Below are 14462 nucleotides of genomic sequence, written 5' to 3' on the forward strand. Positions count from 1 at the left end.
CTCTTGTTCATTTATAGTACAGTATTCAACAAACTGAGATATCCAACACTTTATTCTAAAATAGGCCATGTGTTACATGATTTTGCCCAACCATTGGCTAACTTAAGTGGTATGAGCATGTGTAAGGTAGGCTTGGCCAAGCTGTGCTGTTCAGTACGACAGGTGTTTTAAATGCATTTCTGACTTAAAATATTTTATATTTCTGATGGGTCTTTCAGAATGTAACCCTGTGGTGGGATGAGGAAGATTTGTGCTTTCATAGTTCTGCGTAATTGTGGTATGGTTTTGTTTTGCCCCTTCTGAAATGATGTTTTTTTTTTTTCTTCCTTAGGCTATTAGTCCTTACTTGCCAAGAGGAGATCCAATTCTGAAACCACTCATCTATGAAATGATCCTGCATGAATTTTTGGAAAGTGATTATGAGGTACGGCATTCAGATGTGGTCATGTTTACTTGCTCTCAATGAGAAAATGGTAAGAAATATAGAAAAATCATACAGTGGAGCAAGCAGTTAAGAGGAAGCAGATTTGCGGTTTGTAGGTGATGGATGAAACTGAGGTGACATTCTCATGACAGCTCGTGTCTGTGTAGACAGTGAAAACATCTAATCCATGCACATTTTAAAGAATTCCTTAATTCCTTTATTGTTTTATATAAAGCTAATTCATTTGGCTCCTTGAGAAAACCAAAGAAAAAGGACAAGTGCTGTTTGGTAATTTCATACATAGAATAACAGCTGCTATTGATGCTTGAAGCCTGAGACTCAGATCTAAGTTTGCCGGAGGAGGATTGAAGAGAAACTGGGGCGTCAGGAATGGGGGAAGTGGATTGGACATGATCTATTAGCTTATTGATGAAGGAGAAAGGCAGGACTTACAGCACTATAAATGGTAATATCAAATTTTACAGATGAGGAAACTAAAGATTGAAGAAATTAAATAATTTGTTCACAGGCGTACATTTAAGAAACAAGTGTGCCTGGATTTGAATTTAAATTTGGTGTTTGAAAAAAATAAAAAAAATAAAAATAAATTTGGTGTTTGCATGCACCCAAGATGGATTATAATTTTTAAAGTTGGTTAATTTAACACACATTTATTCGGAAAATATTCGTGTATTATCTACCATATTACAGGCATGAGGTAGGCACTTAGGTATGCAGGTGTGAGTGAAATGGCATGCATTCAGTGGTAGCTCATGGTCCAAGTCACACGCAAGTGTGTAAACCAGCGGTTCTTAACAGGTTCTTAAATAGGCCCTCTGGGGACATTTGGCCATGTCTGGGGACATTTTTGGTTATCATGACTAGGTAATTCATGCTGCTGACACCAGGTTAATGGATGGAGGCCAGCAGGGATGCTGCTGAGCATCCTGCAATGCACGAGAAAGTCCTCTCCAGGACAAAGAATTATTTGTCCTCAAATGTCAACAGTACTGAGGTTGAGAAACCCTGATAGAAACAAATTACCATATAATGTACTGGTTGCTCTAGTAAAGCTGTCAACAAAGTATGTGGTTAAGACTCTGCCTCCTTCCCTCTGACCAGAGGAAAAAGATTTCTGGTGGGCAGATTTTAGGCCAGCTCTTTTGCATAGCTGTGACTGAGCGAGGAGGCTCCACAAACCAGATCTGGGACCCTGGGCTGCTGTCCTCAGCTTCTCCCACCCCTGCCTTCATAATCGTTCATCAACGTGGCACCATCTGGAACCTAACCTAGTGATAGGTGTTCACTTTCATTGCCTCATGGGATGCTGCAGTTTGTCATCACTGTTTTGTATTTGGTGTTATGTTTTAAAGAATTTGAGGCGACTTGCAAAAAAAATTAATACGTAGAGGAGGAGAGAGAATGAGGAAAGGAATCCTTAGCTTCTCAGTGCCTGTTGGGCACTAAGTGCCTTGTTAGGATCCTTTTTTACCAGTAATGGATTCAACCTAAGGAGAGGTAATATGGCTAACACTACTACGTTTTAACTCGAGGTGAATTTCAGATCTTAAGATCTATAGGGACTTTTATGGTAGCCATTCCATACCCAGATAACTCAGGTGTTGGATCAGTTACTGTCAGCCAGGTGTTCCTGGATATGGAAGATTCAAGCAGCTTGAAGCATGTGTGATCTACAGTTCCTTTACTTCTGTGTTCTCATCATAGGGAGGGATTAAGTGCTTCAGCATAAATTAAACTTGAACAAATTACTTTGTTAATAATTGTGTATACTAAAAGAGGCAATATTTTCTCATTTTCTCTTGATACTGCATATTATAATCCAATCTGCCATAACAGAGTAGGTCTGTTTCTTTCTAGATCTGTAGGTATAGATTTTCTAGAAGAGTTAATGGTAATAATAGGTTGTTGTCATTTGTGTTGGGTACCAGCTAATATAGTCTAGAGACACACTTCCTATTCATTCCCTATTCAGTTCAATTCAGCACTGCTTTATTTAGAACCTACCATGGCCTAGAACTGGGCTGAGTACTCAGTTGGATCCAAGAGAAATTTTAAAAACACGTCCTGTCTTCAGTAGATGTATAGGCTGAGAGGGACAATGATATTGATATGCTTTAAACAACTAAAACATAAGTGACATAGGCAGAGTGATATGTTCTGTAAAAGATCTGATGAGAGGCTGTTATTGGCCATAGTTATTGGGAAAGGTTTCTTTGGTAAATAAAGACTTGTAATGGACTTCTCCTATTTCTTTCCAGGATGTTCTGAGTATATAGAGTGGCTGTCATAAATATTCTGTCTTTGTACATCTTCCCAAAAGAAAGAAAATTATGAGTGTTCTGTGAAAATGATGGGGAACACTGTGAATTTTATTGAGAAATACTGAAGCTTGGTATACTTGTCCTCTTTGTAAAGTAATGTAATTTAACCATGGGAAAGCAATTCTATTATTTTTATGATTCTTTTGTAATTCTTTCACATGATTCAACTCTTTTTCAGGAAACTATTTCAGATTCTGTATCATTAAAGTTATCCTGTTGATTCGTGTCTGGAAGACTGTTGACTGAGACAGAAAGAAATGTGCATGACTTAAGCTTAGAGCTTGTAGATGTTTTTTCCTGAATGTTTCAGAGTGTCTACCTGGCCAGTAGTGTTAAGAAGGGTATAAATAATTCGTTGTTTACTGTCCTAAGCTCTTCTAAATCATTTAGCTTCCATCGTTTTTAATTTCATGTTTAATTTTGAATTAAATTGTCACATGATTAACCAAGGAGCAGTATTTTATAGCACATATTATGTGGATGAAAATGTTGTACTACTTAACAGCACTAAAGGCTAGATTAAAAAAAAAGGCAAAAAAAAAAAAAGCTGTACTTTTCTAGAATATTGACTTCTCAGTTTTCTTCCTAAAAAAGATACAAAGTGGTAGTATTTACTTGGAGATAATGATGTTTCATGCCTTATTTGTATGGGGTTTCTACTGAAATGCATATAGCTTTGTCTTAAAAAAAAAATTTTTTTTATTTATTTATTTGAGAGAGCATGAACGGGGGGAGAGGGAGAAGCAGACTCCCTGCTGTGCAGGGACCTCTCCTCCCCCCCTCAAAGCGTGCTCAGTCCCAGGACCCCAGGACCATGACCTGAGCTAAAGGTAGATGCTTAACTGTTGAGCCATCCAGGCGCCCTTAGCTTTCTCTTTTTATTTATAACCTAGCAAAATTACTTTTATAAGTACCAGGCACCAAGTGATGGCGCCATCGGAGCTCCACAAAGAGTCAATGACTCTTTATTTCATGATATTAATGGCAGATATATAAGCATATTAAAAGTGGGACAATTGCTATGACATTTCATTCAGTAAATACCTTTTAACTTTGTACTTACTATGATGAGCACCAAGGTATTCTCTGACTTTACCCACTCAATTATAACAGCTTCATAACCGTGTCCTCTGATGAATAATAAAGGCCAGAGGGTAGATGGCATTCGTATTTCTTAGCATATTTATTCGAGGTTACACAGAGCCAATTTAGCAGAGAAAAGCGTGACCTGAAATGGGTTTAAGTGTTTATGTCAGTTTATGTTGAAGGCATCATGTTTTTATCACACAGTATGACCGGTCCTTTTGTCTTATTTTGTGTTAGGAATCGGCAGTACTGCCAGACTGGCACATGAATTAGGGAAAAGAGAAAATGGAGCCAAGCCGCCTCCTTTCCCAAACAGTATTATTTCTGGTCTCAGGGCTACTGAGGGCTGCCAGTGTTTGGGTGGGAAGTTTTTCAGATGTTTGTATCTAATACATCACAGAGACTTAAACAGAAACCTGATCCAAAGCATCATTTTGCTTCAAAGAACATCTTAATGTTCTGATTCAATGGTTTTAGAAAATAGATCATCTTTACTTAGTGACGTCCTCTCCCCAAATCTTTCAAGTCAAGCTGCAGTCATGTTCTTCTGTGGAAAGGTTGCAGTTTGACTGGAAAACGTGTTGCCTGTCATTCTGCTCTCTTGGCCGTCTTTCCCAGGGTTACTTGGATAGGACTTTAATGGAGACTCTATTCCTGATTCTTTTTGGTTCTCTTTTTACCAAATTGTTATACTTTACAGATGCACATTCCTGTACACTATTTTCATTTCTAAGTGTCACTTAACTAAATTCATAGTAGCTTATTAAAGTATTAGTTATTTAATATTAATCATAGTTTTTTCAATAACATGAAGATTTGTACTATTTGTTGTCTTGAATACATCTAAGGTTTTTCTCTACAAGCTGTCAAGGATCAGTAAGTAAACTACTCTGCCATAATTTGAGTTATAAAGCCTGAGTTCTAAAGTCAGGAATCAGGAGTGTAGGTACTGCCCAGGATGCTGGCCAAGAATTAACGACAGGAGAGAAATAGAATCCAACTGGAGGATCTGTGGTTTTCTATCAGAACGACAAAATTTGAGATCCAGTTAGGGGATAAGACTTGGGCCAAAGTCCCAAATCCCAAATAAAACTAGGTTCAGAGGCAAGAATGGAAAGTGGGGGAAAAATGGAAAGAGGACAAAGATGGTAGGTTGTTGAAGGCAGGGTACCAGTGATTCCACTGTGGAAACCAGCCTCTGCGGTCATACCGGCTGTGCAGTGACATCTGCTGCCCAGTGCACATGGGAGGCCAGACCCAAAGGGCACAGAAGGTGGGGGAAAGTAGCCAGTTTGGACATTGTCTTCAGGATATTCAAGATGTCAACCAAATGTTACAGTTCATCCAGACTGAGGTTAGAGCAGATCAAACCTAAAGTCTGTGAGTGTTACTTTACTGAAGAGCCAGGAGGGCATCTTGCTAACTTGCACATTTCATCAAATAAGAGCAGAAGTGGATGGCACCACCTACCAGGAACAGTAAATGGAGATTCGCATGCAGTAATTCTCTGCCTCCCTCGCCACCTCCAAACCCAGAGTCTGAAAGTGGGTGAGGTGTTCTTTAGGGACCAAAGGTTTAATCGTAAAATTATTTTGTCTGTTTCCATTAATACTTTTAGACATTGTTTAAACTATTTGCATTGTTACCCTATATAAAGAGTGTTCTTCTGTTTGTCCCTCATGATTTTAGGGCTTTGCCACTCTGATCCGAGAATGGCCTGGAGATCTGTACAACAATTCAGTAATTGTGCAAGCAGTTCGGGATCACCTGAAGAAGGATAGTCAGAATAGAACCTTACTCAAAACCCTGGCTGAACTGTGAGTATAATTTAGTGCTTCTTTTTCCAGTTTGACCTACATGAAAGTTTTTCATATTTTAGAACTAGTAGACTCTTCATGGGGAGGACACAGAGGAGGGAGCCTTTTATACCATTTTCCTATATTCATTCTTGGTAAAGTCCCTTCAGAAATGTCCGGTGAGGGACACCTGGGTGACTCAGTGGTTGAGAGTCTGCCTTTGGCTAGGGTCGTGATCCTGTGGTCCTGGGATCGAGTCCCGCATTGGGCTCTCCGCAGGGAGCCTGCTTCTCCCTCTGCCTGTATCTCTGCCTCTCACTGTCTCTCATGAATAAAAAATAAAATCTTTAATAAAACAAGAAAAAAAGGGGATCCCTGGGTGGCGCAGCGGTTTGGCGCCTGCCTTTGGCCCAGGGCGCGATCCTGGAGACCCGGGATCGAGTCCCACGTCGGGCTCCCGGTGCATGGAGCCTGCTTCTCCCTCTGCCTGTGTCTCTGCCTCTCTCTCTCTCTGTGACTATCATAAATAAATAAAAAAATAAAAATTAAAAAAAAATAAAACAAGAAAAAAAGAAACCTCCAGTAAACAGCTAGCAGGTGAGGAAAACGTGTGAGGCTGTATGGTTGTAATACGGTATGTTTCCCAGAGAGGAACTCTTGTCAGCGGGACTACATCCGTAGTAGGGGCAGTGGGTCAGGGAGGGAAGAGAGAGCCAGGTCTTAGATTGCACCAGAACATTGGTTTTCCCGGAGAGGCTCTGGATTGTCATTCTTGGATCTGCATGTCCATTAATCTTTCAAATCTCAGATTTCTTTCTCTGTAAGTTGTATGTATTCCTTACGGGATGATTTCAAGGTTTAAAGGAGAGGTCATAAGTAAGAACTAATTGAGCACTGTGCCTGACACTGAAGCAGAGCTCAGAAAATGGGAGCTTGGTTAATATTTTCAAATTTCTTGGGCACTTTTGGTAACCCAGGCTTTCTTCTATATCCCTGGGATGGACTCATGCCCTAGAGGAGCTCTGAGCTTGTGAAAAGAGGAGCCATACTGCAGGCAATCTTGGGAAGGTGCTTCTTGCTGCATTCCTGTGTTGGCATTCCCACCACCTCAAGCCACCCCTCCCCCATCTCCTTCCATCTTTTGCCATGACCAAGAAAGCTTCACCCAACGGCCTAGAGTTCAGGGCTGTTTGTTACTCTCTGAGTTGAAACACTGACCATTTTCTTCTGGAAACATTGTTCTAGATGTTCCTTGGGTTCTGCAGTACTCACTACTCGTAATTCTTAGTACTACTAATGGACTCACAGTACAATTTAGGTTCAGTTGGTTTTCGGGAGCTGGCTTAGGAATTAATGTGAAAAACAGTGCTTCAACAGAAAAACACATCTCAGCTTTATAAATTCCCCTCACAAATAAGTTTTGGGGATATAATCCATTTGCCAGCTGAACAGTGCTTGTAGAAATTTTAACTGAATTTTTTTATGACTAGAATAAGAATTTCCTTCATTTTGGATCATAGTTTCTTAGGTATATGGATTTCTATGAAGAAATTTTGAAAATTTGTATAAAAGAGAATGTTTATTACTTAAGCATTGTCCATTTTCCGAAATTTTGGTGAGGTGAGAGGCAAGGCTGTGAGAAAGAAGTACATACTGGTCACATACAGTTAAATCCCAAGGAATAGTTTTCCAAATAAAGTTGACTTTCTATTTAAACAAAATTTTTCATAATGCAAAATAATGATTTTTACGTGCATACGTGTGTGTTTAATTAGATGTGTTGATGAACTTTAATGTAAAAAATTTTGTATTACCAGGTACACCTATGACAAAAACTATGGCAATGCTCTGGAAATATACTTAACATTAAGACACAAGGATGTTTTCCAGTTGATCCACAAACATAATCTTTTCAGTTCTATCAAGGATAAAATTGTTTTATTAATGGATTTTGATTCTGAGGTAATGTGTTTCTTATTTAGTACTGACCCTTTATTTTTACTATTCCAAATTTTTAATAATTAGACATCGATTCAAATGCTGGGGTAGTTAATAAAGCACATAGTTGGGCTGTACGCTGATCATATTCAGAATGCTGACCCTCACTAGATGTTATGAATCCTTTACTTGATGTGGTTATTCTGTAAAAGCAATCAGAATTTGATGTGGAACTTTGAAAGTTGTGTGTGCGAAGTAATTTTTTAGTAAAACAATTCACACAATTCATAGAAACAAACTAGCCATACACTTTGGCTCATTCACCTCTCTTAATTGTATGTCCCAGGATTAAAATTTTAGGTAGATTTCTATTTTGATCCATTTATTGTAATTTTTACTCATTAGCATTCATAGATTTAGCATGTGGTGTTTTCATTGGTCTCAGACATGTGGAATGTGTTATTTTATTGTATGACAAATTTGAACAGTGGATTGCTTGACTAATGAGGTCACCCAGCCTCCACAGTTCACAGTGGTGTGTGTGTGTGTGTGTGTGTGTGTGTGTGTGTACATTTTTACAAAGGACAGTGATCGAAGTAAAGAAGTTCATAAAACCCAGTACTTCTTCAGAAAATTGAAAGTTTAAAGAGTAGATAGAACCTGTAAAACTCCAGAGGGATTACTTGGATTTTTTTGTTCTATTTAATTGCATTTAAGGGTATTATTCCCTATATTATGTATATGTGTATAAATGTACACTATATATAGATGTGCTATAGGTTAGTGTTCATAAATTTAAACTTAATATAAGTAGGAGCTAAATCTACTTTTTCCTGAAAGATGCTTTTAGCTCTTTTTTCATAGTGCATGATTCAAGTCCTTAAGGACTACTGATCTAAAAAGAATTAGTGCAGTTGTGAAGAAGTTCAGGTGCAGAGGTTCTGCTTCTTTGCAAAAGGTGATTAAGAGGATGAAGTGCTTCTATAAAAATTAATTACATTTCTCCATATCCATTATTGCCTTATGCCTGCCTCCCCCCTCTATGCTGTGTGTCTCAAGAGCCTAGTTTGGCTTACGTAGCTATAGAAAAAAGATGAATGAGCTGAAACTGATTGCTGTTCAAGAGTATGAACCAAAGTTAAGGAATCATAGTTTTCTAATTAAAAGATACCTTACGGATAATCTTTTCTAACATCCTCCTGTTTTAGAGGGGAAAAATGGAGTGGATAGCTGGGTAGGAGCAGAGTCAGGAGAGCCAGGATGGCACTCAGCCTGGTGGGCTGTCTACCCAGCACTTGTTGTTGCAGACACTGTCTCCTTTGTGTTTTATGAAGTGTTCATAGTAAGGAAGTGTTGCAAGTCCATAAGCTTTATATCATTATGAAACTTCAGGTATCTTATTTTTTTTCTGGCTCTAACCCTCCTCTCCATGGAAGACCAGCTCCTGACATCTGTGAAATCTGTAGAGGGACTCAGTGAAGGTTCAGGTGGCAGCAAGCAAAGTTCATTTTTGTGGTCCAGGGAATAATACGGTCTCCATAACTAGCGAGAGTCACATGAGTATTTGTGGAGATATTGCAGATAACACAGAGGTTAAACTGTGCATAGACAAGCTGTTTTTTGTGTGGGGAGTGGTAGCAGAATGCTGTTTGAATGGTATGCAAAACATAGGCCTCGGACTGGGACACGTCTCAAAACACATTCTTTACAGGTATCTCCCTAAAGGGCGACTATAGAGTAAAGGGACCCTTATGTATGGAAAAAAGGGACAGCATGTGCAATTCATTGTGTGTGCGCTCTCTTCTCACACAGCAGGTGTCAGTGACTTTTTTTTTTTTTCTTTTTATTCCAGAAAGCTGTTGACATGCTTTTGGACAATGAAGATAAAATTTCAGTGAGTGTCTTTTGTTTTTTATACGTGTTACTAGATGGGAACACCCTTGCCATAAAGAGGAGAACTGTTTACCAGATAATCTTGCAGCTGTGTTTGTGTCCTCATAAATCAATGTTTACAAATTTATTTTCTCCCTAGATTAAAAAAGTAGTGGAAGAACTGGAAGATAGACCAGAGTTGCAGCATGTGGTGAGCATAACCACCTTCATTTGCCCTTTTGACTGCACTGTGGGGGCAAGCCACCTTTCAGTTTTGGTGTGGGAGAGTGGCGTGAGCTCTCTCAGGTCACCCCTCAGCTTGCAAGTTTGACCACCGACAGTATTCCATAACTAGTAAGATGTGGCATGTGCTCTGGCCCTGGCTAAGGACTAATTACAGATCAGATTTTTAACTTGAACTCACCATTGGATTGTGATTGAAAAAAAAATTCATCTTATTCATGCTTGTGCCACCAAACTGTGCCTAGGAGTAAGTACCTTGCTTCTGTGTTTAACACTGAATACGGTTACACCATAAATTGCAACACCTCCGAAGGATCCGAGACCAGAGCCTCGTTTTTCTGCCCCTCACCCCTCCCACTTCTCTCATTTGGTCTTGGAGGTAGTACAGTGAAGGCCTATCATTCTAGACTCCCTTGGGAGGCTACTTTGATTCCTGCATTGCTGTCACCATGAGAAGAAAGCAGGAGTACATGTTATCTGTGTCCTTTAACAATGATAAAAGAGAAAGTCTCAGGGAAAATAGGTGCCAGTAGGACCACGGGCATCCAGTTCAATGGGGGATCTTGTACTTTTGCCCACCTCTTTGCACCGCAGAAGGAGGAGGCTCAGGATCGAGTTTTTATTCATCAGTCAGTATTACACAAGAACTTTTAAAGACTCTAGGATTGAAGTGCGAGGTACTCTGTTCCATTTTGTTTTAGTCAGTGGTTGTGTAGAAGCCATTGCTATACCATTTGTGATGGGAAATCTGAAGGAGATGGCCTTACCCAAGCAAGGTGCCACTGTGCTGCCCCCCCCCCGCCCCCCCGGGACTGAGTGATGAAGCAGTGATTTCTAGCCTGTGGAAAGCATAAGACAGGACTGGTGGCAGGTGTCTGTGTGACAGTGTAGTTAGTACAGTGCTGAAATGAGGGCATAGCTCCCACTAACATGGCTCATCTTCCCTATCAGGCAACGGAATGGCTCTGTAAATTTGCCTTGGCGACGTGACACCTTCCCAACCCTGTTTGTGCCTCTGGGAGGCGGCCCCACGTGTCTGGCTCACACACTGACCCAGTACCAGTGGATAGGTAGGGCCTCCGTCAGACGCCATGGAAGTGCTGGCCACTCTCTGCCTGTCCTCGCCCCAGGGAGACGTGACCAGTTGATCTGAGGAGCCGTTTATCTGTGTGCATATGGCGTGGTTCACTCATTAGTGGAGGTCAAACTCCAGCAAACCTGTGTACAGCGTCAGCTTCAGGGGCACACTATAGTTCCTCACTTAAGGTGTGAATGTACTTTACGTGATTGGCGTGTTCAGGTCTTTCTGCCTCTGGTGCTTTACGGGGTGTTCGTTTACATTTAACATTAAGTACACATTGGACATCAATTTCTAACTGATGCATAATATATTGAATGACTTAATCTTGCCTCTGCTTAGAAAGTGAATGACTCACTTTCTTTGAGGTCCATTGACTTTTTCAGACAGCTAGGGAAAGGACTCAGTTTTGAAAATTGGTTCAGAACACCTGTATTCATCTTGATTTTTACCTTCGATGTCCCCAGTATAGGCAACATTTCATTGCAGACACAGAGCTCAATGAGACTTAACAGAGAGCAGATGCAGAGTGTATGAAAATTAATTTAGCACTTACTGCTTGAGTTTTTAAGAACATACTCTTGTCCCATGACTATACCCCTTTTATGTAAAAGACAAGCAAGAATTTTTAGGATTCAGGAAGGCCACTAATCAAGCATTTATTTCTGAAGTGATGTGGATGATGGTTAGGATATTAGCAGCCACCATTAACATGTCTCTGGTGCTCAGTAAATGCCAGGCGTATCAATGTAGATCTGAGAGTTTTACAAATGGCAATGCAACCAATCCTCACAATGACCCAGTGAGATTTCGGAAGATAAACTCAGTCACAAAAAGGTTAGTGCCTTGTTCAGGTCAGGTGGCTGGTTCAGTAGTGGAGCCAGGTCCCTCGAGGCCATTCTAGAGAGAGTGTCAGATTGTCCTGGCTCTCCGTGGAGGCTGGTAGGAACTGAATGCAGCAATGTTAAACAGGTATTGCTTTTCATATTTATATATTCATGGTCTGTTCCTTTCTTCTTTTTAGTATCTGCATAAGCTTTTCAAGAGAGACCATCATAAGGGGCAGCGCTACCATGAAAAACAGATTAGCCTTTATGCTGAATATGATCGACCAAACTTACTTCCCTTTCTCCGAGATAGTACCCATTGCCCACTTGAAAAGGTAAGTCACAGACTCGTCTCGCACACTTCCAGTGAAAAAGTTGTCCTTGTTGGTAAGCTGTCGGTCATTCTAGTCTTCCTATCACTCATCCATCCCTGTTCAGGGGGAGTGACTGCTGCTGTCAAGGCAGTAGGTTTTTCTGGGGCATTCCGATGAGAATTGGAGGTACTGTTGGCTAAGATTTTGTTGAGGAGCTAAAGCATTTCTGGGCCAGGTTTAATTAAAGGTTTAATCCAGGGTGTAGAACTCTAGATTCTAGCGCAGGTAGGTGGATAAAGTCATTTTATTCAACCATCAAGCAAAAACAGTGTCAGGACTCTGAGTCAGTTTAACAGGGTCAGAGTAGGGCCTAAGATCAAGCTGAGAGAGTGACCCAGGCTATCCCAAGCCAGAAGCGGTTGTTCCAGACTCAGGGTCAGTGACTTAGGGTCCTGCACCCCATCTGCTCTCCACATCCATATCATATATTTCTATATTTCTTTATCACACTATGTTCCATTTCTCTATTGTACTAAGTTTTGTTATAATTATAAAAAGTTACTAGTCTCTTTCCCACTGTCCTGTATATTCTTAAGGGACAAGAAGTCTGTCCCACTCATTTTGGTAAACCCAGCAGCCATGGCACTGTATTAGACACTTACTAAATGTTTGTTGCATCGTGAGTGAGTGAGTGAGTGAGTGAGTGAATCAGTTTTAGGAGCCTGCTGTTGGAACACAGTTGAAACTTCGCACATATATACCAGGAAATGGGCAATCTATCCATTTAGCCAATATAGCCACCAGCGTTGTTTACCGTGGTTTTTCATACAGTTGGAAAGCTATCTAACATCTACGGGTATCTTACTAAATTCAGATGGCCGGATAACAAGTACTTTTTAGTCAGCTGTATGTATCAACAAAACAAAAAAATGTATTTGACCCATTAGAGATAGGCATTAAGTTGATAGAGGGACACCTGGGTGGCTCACTCTGTTGAGCATCTGATTCTCACTTTCAGCTCAGGTCATGCTCTGGTAGTTGTTGGATTGAACCCAAGTGGGGCTCTGTGCTCAGTGCAGATTCTGCTTCAGGTTCTCTCTCCCTGTCTTTCCCCCTCTGCCACTACCCCCTCATGCTCTCCTGCACGCTTTCTCTCAAATAAAATCTTTAAAAAGTTGATAACATGCTGTTTATATGCACTGTCAACTTTTATATTTGCCTTTTCAGCCATGTTGATAAATGAATTGGATTTATTATGAACCAGTTTTAGCTGAGTGGCTTTTCAAAATCTGCAGTTAATGAAAAAATATCTTACCTCCATAATAATTTATGAAAAACTTTAACATTTTAAATTTGGAGCCTAAAACATTTTCTCAAGAGTAGATTTGGAAATTTATCATCTTATTCTAAAAATAAAAGCAAATGTTTCCCTCTTCTCACTACAGAATCTATAATCTAGGGGGGGCAAAGTGAGAATATCATTCTTTGAACCATGCCCCTTCATTTATATCTCACTCTTTGAGGAAGTATCCCATTTGTTTTCAAGAGTCCAGAGCTATCTGTGATTGACTCCTCTAACAGAGCCGCACACCCGTGATCAGCAGCCACCCAGGGCTCCATCTCATTCACTAAACTCAGGTGCAGAGGTGCCACCCAGATTCCAGAATGTTTGTGGTTCTCACACACTTCCAACCCATCTGCTTTACAGTTTTCCAGTCTTACAGTGCTCAACAGAAGGTATTATGCTGAGTGAAGTAAGTCAATCGGAGAAGGACAAATAGTGTATGTTCTCATTCATTTGGGGAACATAAATAATAGTGAAAGGGAATATAAGGGAAGGGAGAAGAAATGTGTGGGAAATATCAGAAAGGGAGACAGAACATAAAGACTCCTAACTCTGGGAAATGAACTAGGGATGGTGGAGGGGGAGGAGGGCGGGGGGTGGGGGTGAGTGGGTGACGGGCACTGAGGGGGACACTTGACGGGATGAGCACTGGGTGTTTTTCTGTATGTTGGTAAATTGAACACCAATAAAAATTAATTTATTAAAAAAAAAAAAGACACTCTATTCTACCTAAAAGGGGAGCATCAGAAAATCGCAACTGACACGTGGCATTCCTAATATCTAGAACTTGCTTGGAGCATTGTAGAGACCTTTTAGAATTTTTCTGTGATCCACTGAGAAGAACCAGTTACATGTAAAAGAACTCAACAAAAGCATAGTGAAACCAATTAGTTTTTTTTTTAAGTTATCTCATGTTTTCCCCCTGAAAGAGAATTCTGAATAAAATGAATTAGAGCTGGTAATGGTAGAAGCGTGCCATTAAAAATAAGTCAGTAATCTACCTTTCTTAGAACTTTCTAGATGAGCTTTCATGTTACAGATCGTTGAGATATCTTTGTAAGAGATTATCTCTCATCAGGATCCATTGTGTATACCCGTCTCTATGTTTGTAAAAATATATATATATCATTATCCTTGCTTGGGGACATAAAGCCATGTTAAAGAAGATATTCTTGACTTTATTAACTCATAAAGGAT

The 14462-nt window shown here is 40.1% G+C and overlaps 1 protein-coding gene across 4 annotated transcripts in view; it reads left to right on the forward strand.

Annotated features, from left to right (window-relative positions):
• VPS41 (VPS41 subunit of HOPS complex) overlaps positions 1 to 14462 on the forward strand; it is a 166338-nt gene that overhangs the window by 132449 nt on the left and 19427 nt on the right. For all 4 annotated transcript variants that reach the window (XM_055300997.1, XM_055301001.1, XM_055300999.1 and 1 more), the window contains exons 17-22: positions 332 to 424; positions 5542 to 5669; positions 7466 to 7610; positions 9439 to 9480; positions 9619 to 9669; positions 11804 to 11941. In XM_055300997.1, coding sequence (XP_055156972.1) covers positions 332 to 424; positions 5542 to 5669; positions 7466 to 7610; positions 9439 to 9480; positions 9619 to 9669; positions 11804 to 11941 — 597 coding nt within the window. The remainder of the gene's footprint in view (positions 1 to 331; positions 425 to 5541; positions 5670 to 7465; positions 7611 to 9438; positions 9481 to 9618; positions 9670 to 11803; positions 11942 to 14462) is intronic.

This window comes from Nyctereutes procyonoides, unplaced genomic scaffold (assembly GCF_905146905.1).
Source record: "Nyctereutes procyonoides isolate TBG_1078 unplaced genomic scaffold, NYPRO_anot_genome, whole genome shotgun sequence".
NCBI classification, from domain to species: Eukaryota; Metazoa; Chordata; class Mammalia; order Carnivora; family Canidae; genus Nyctereutes; species Nyctereutes procyonoides.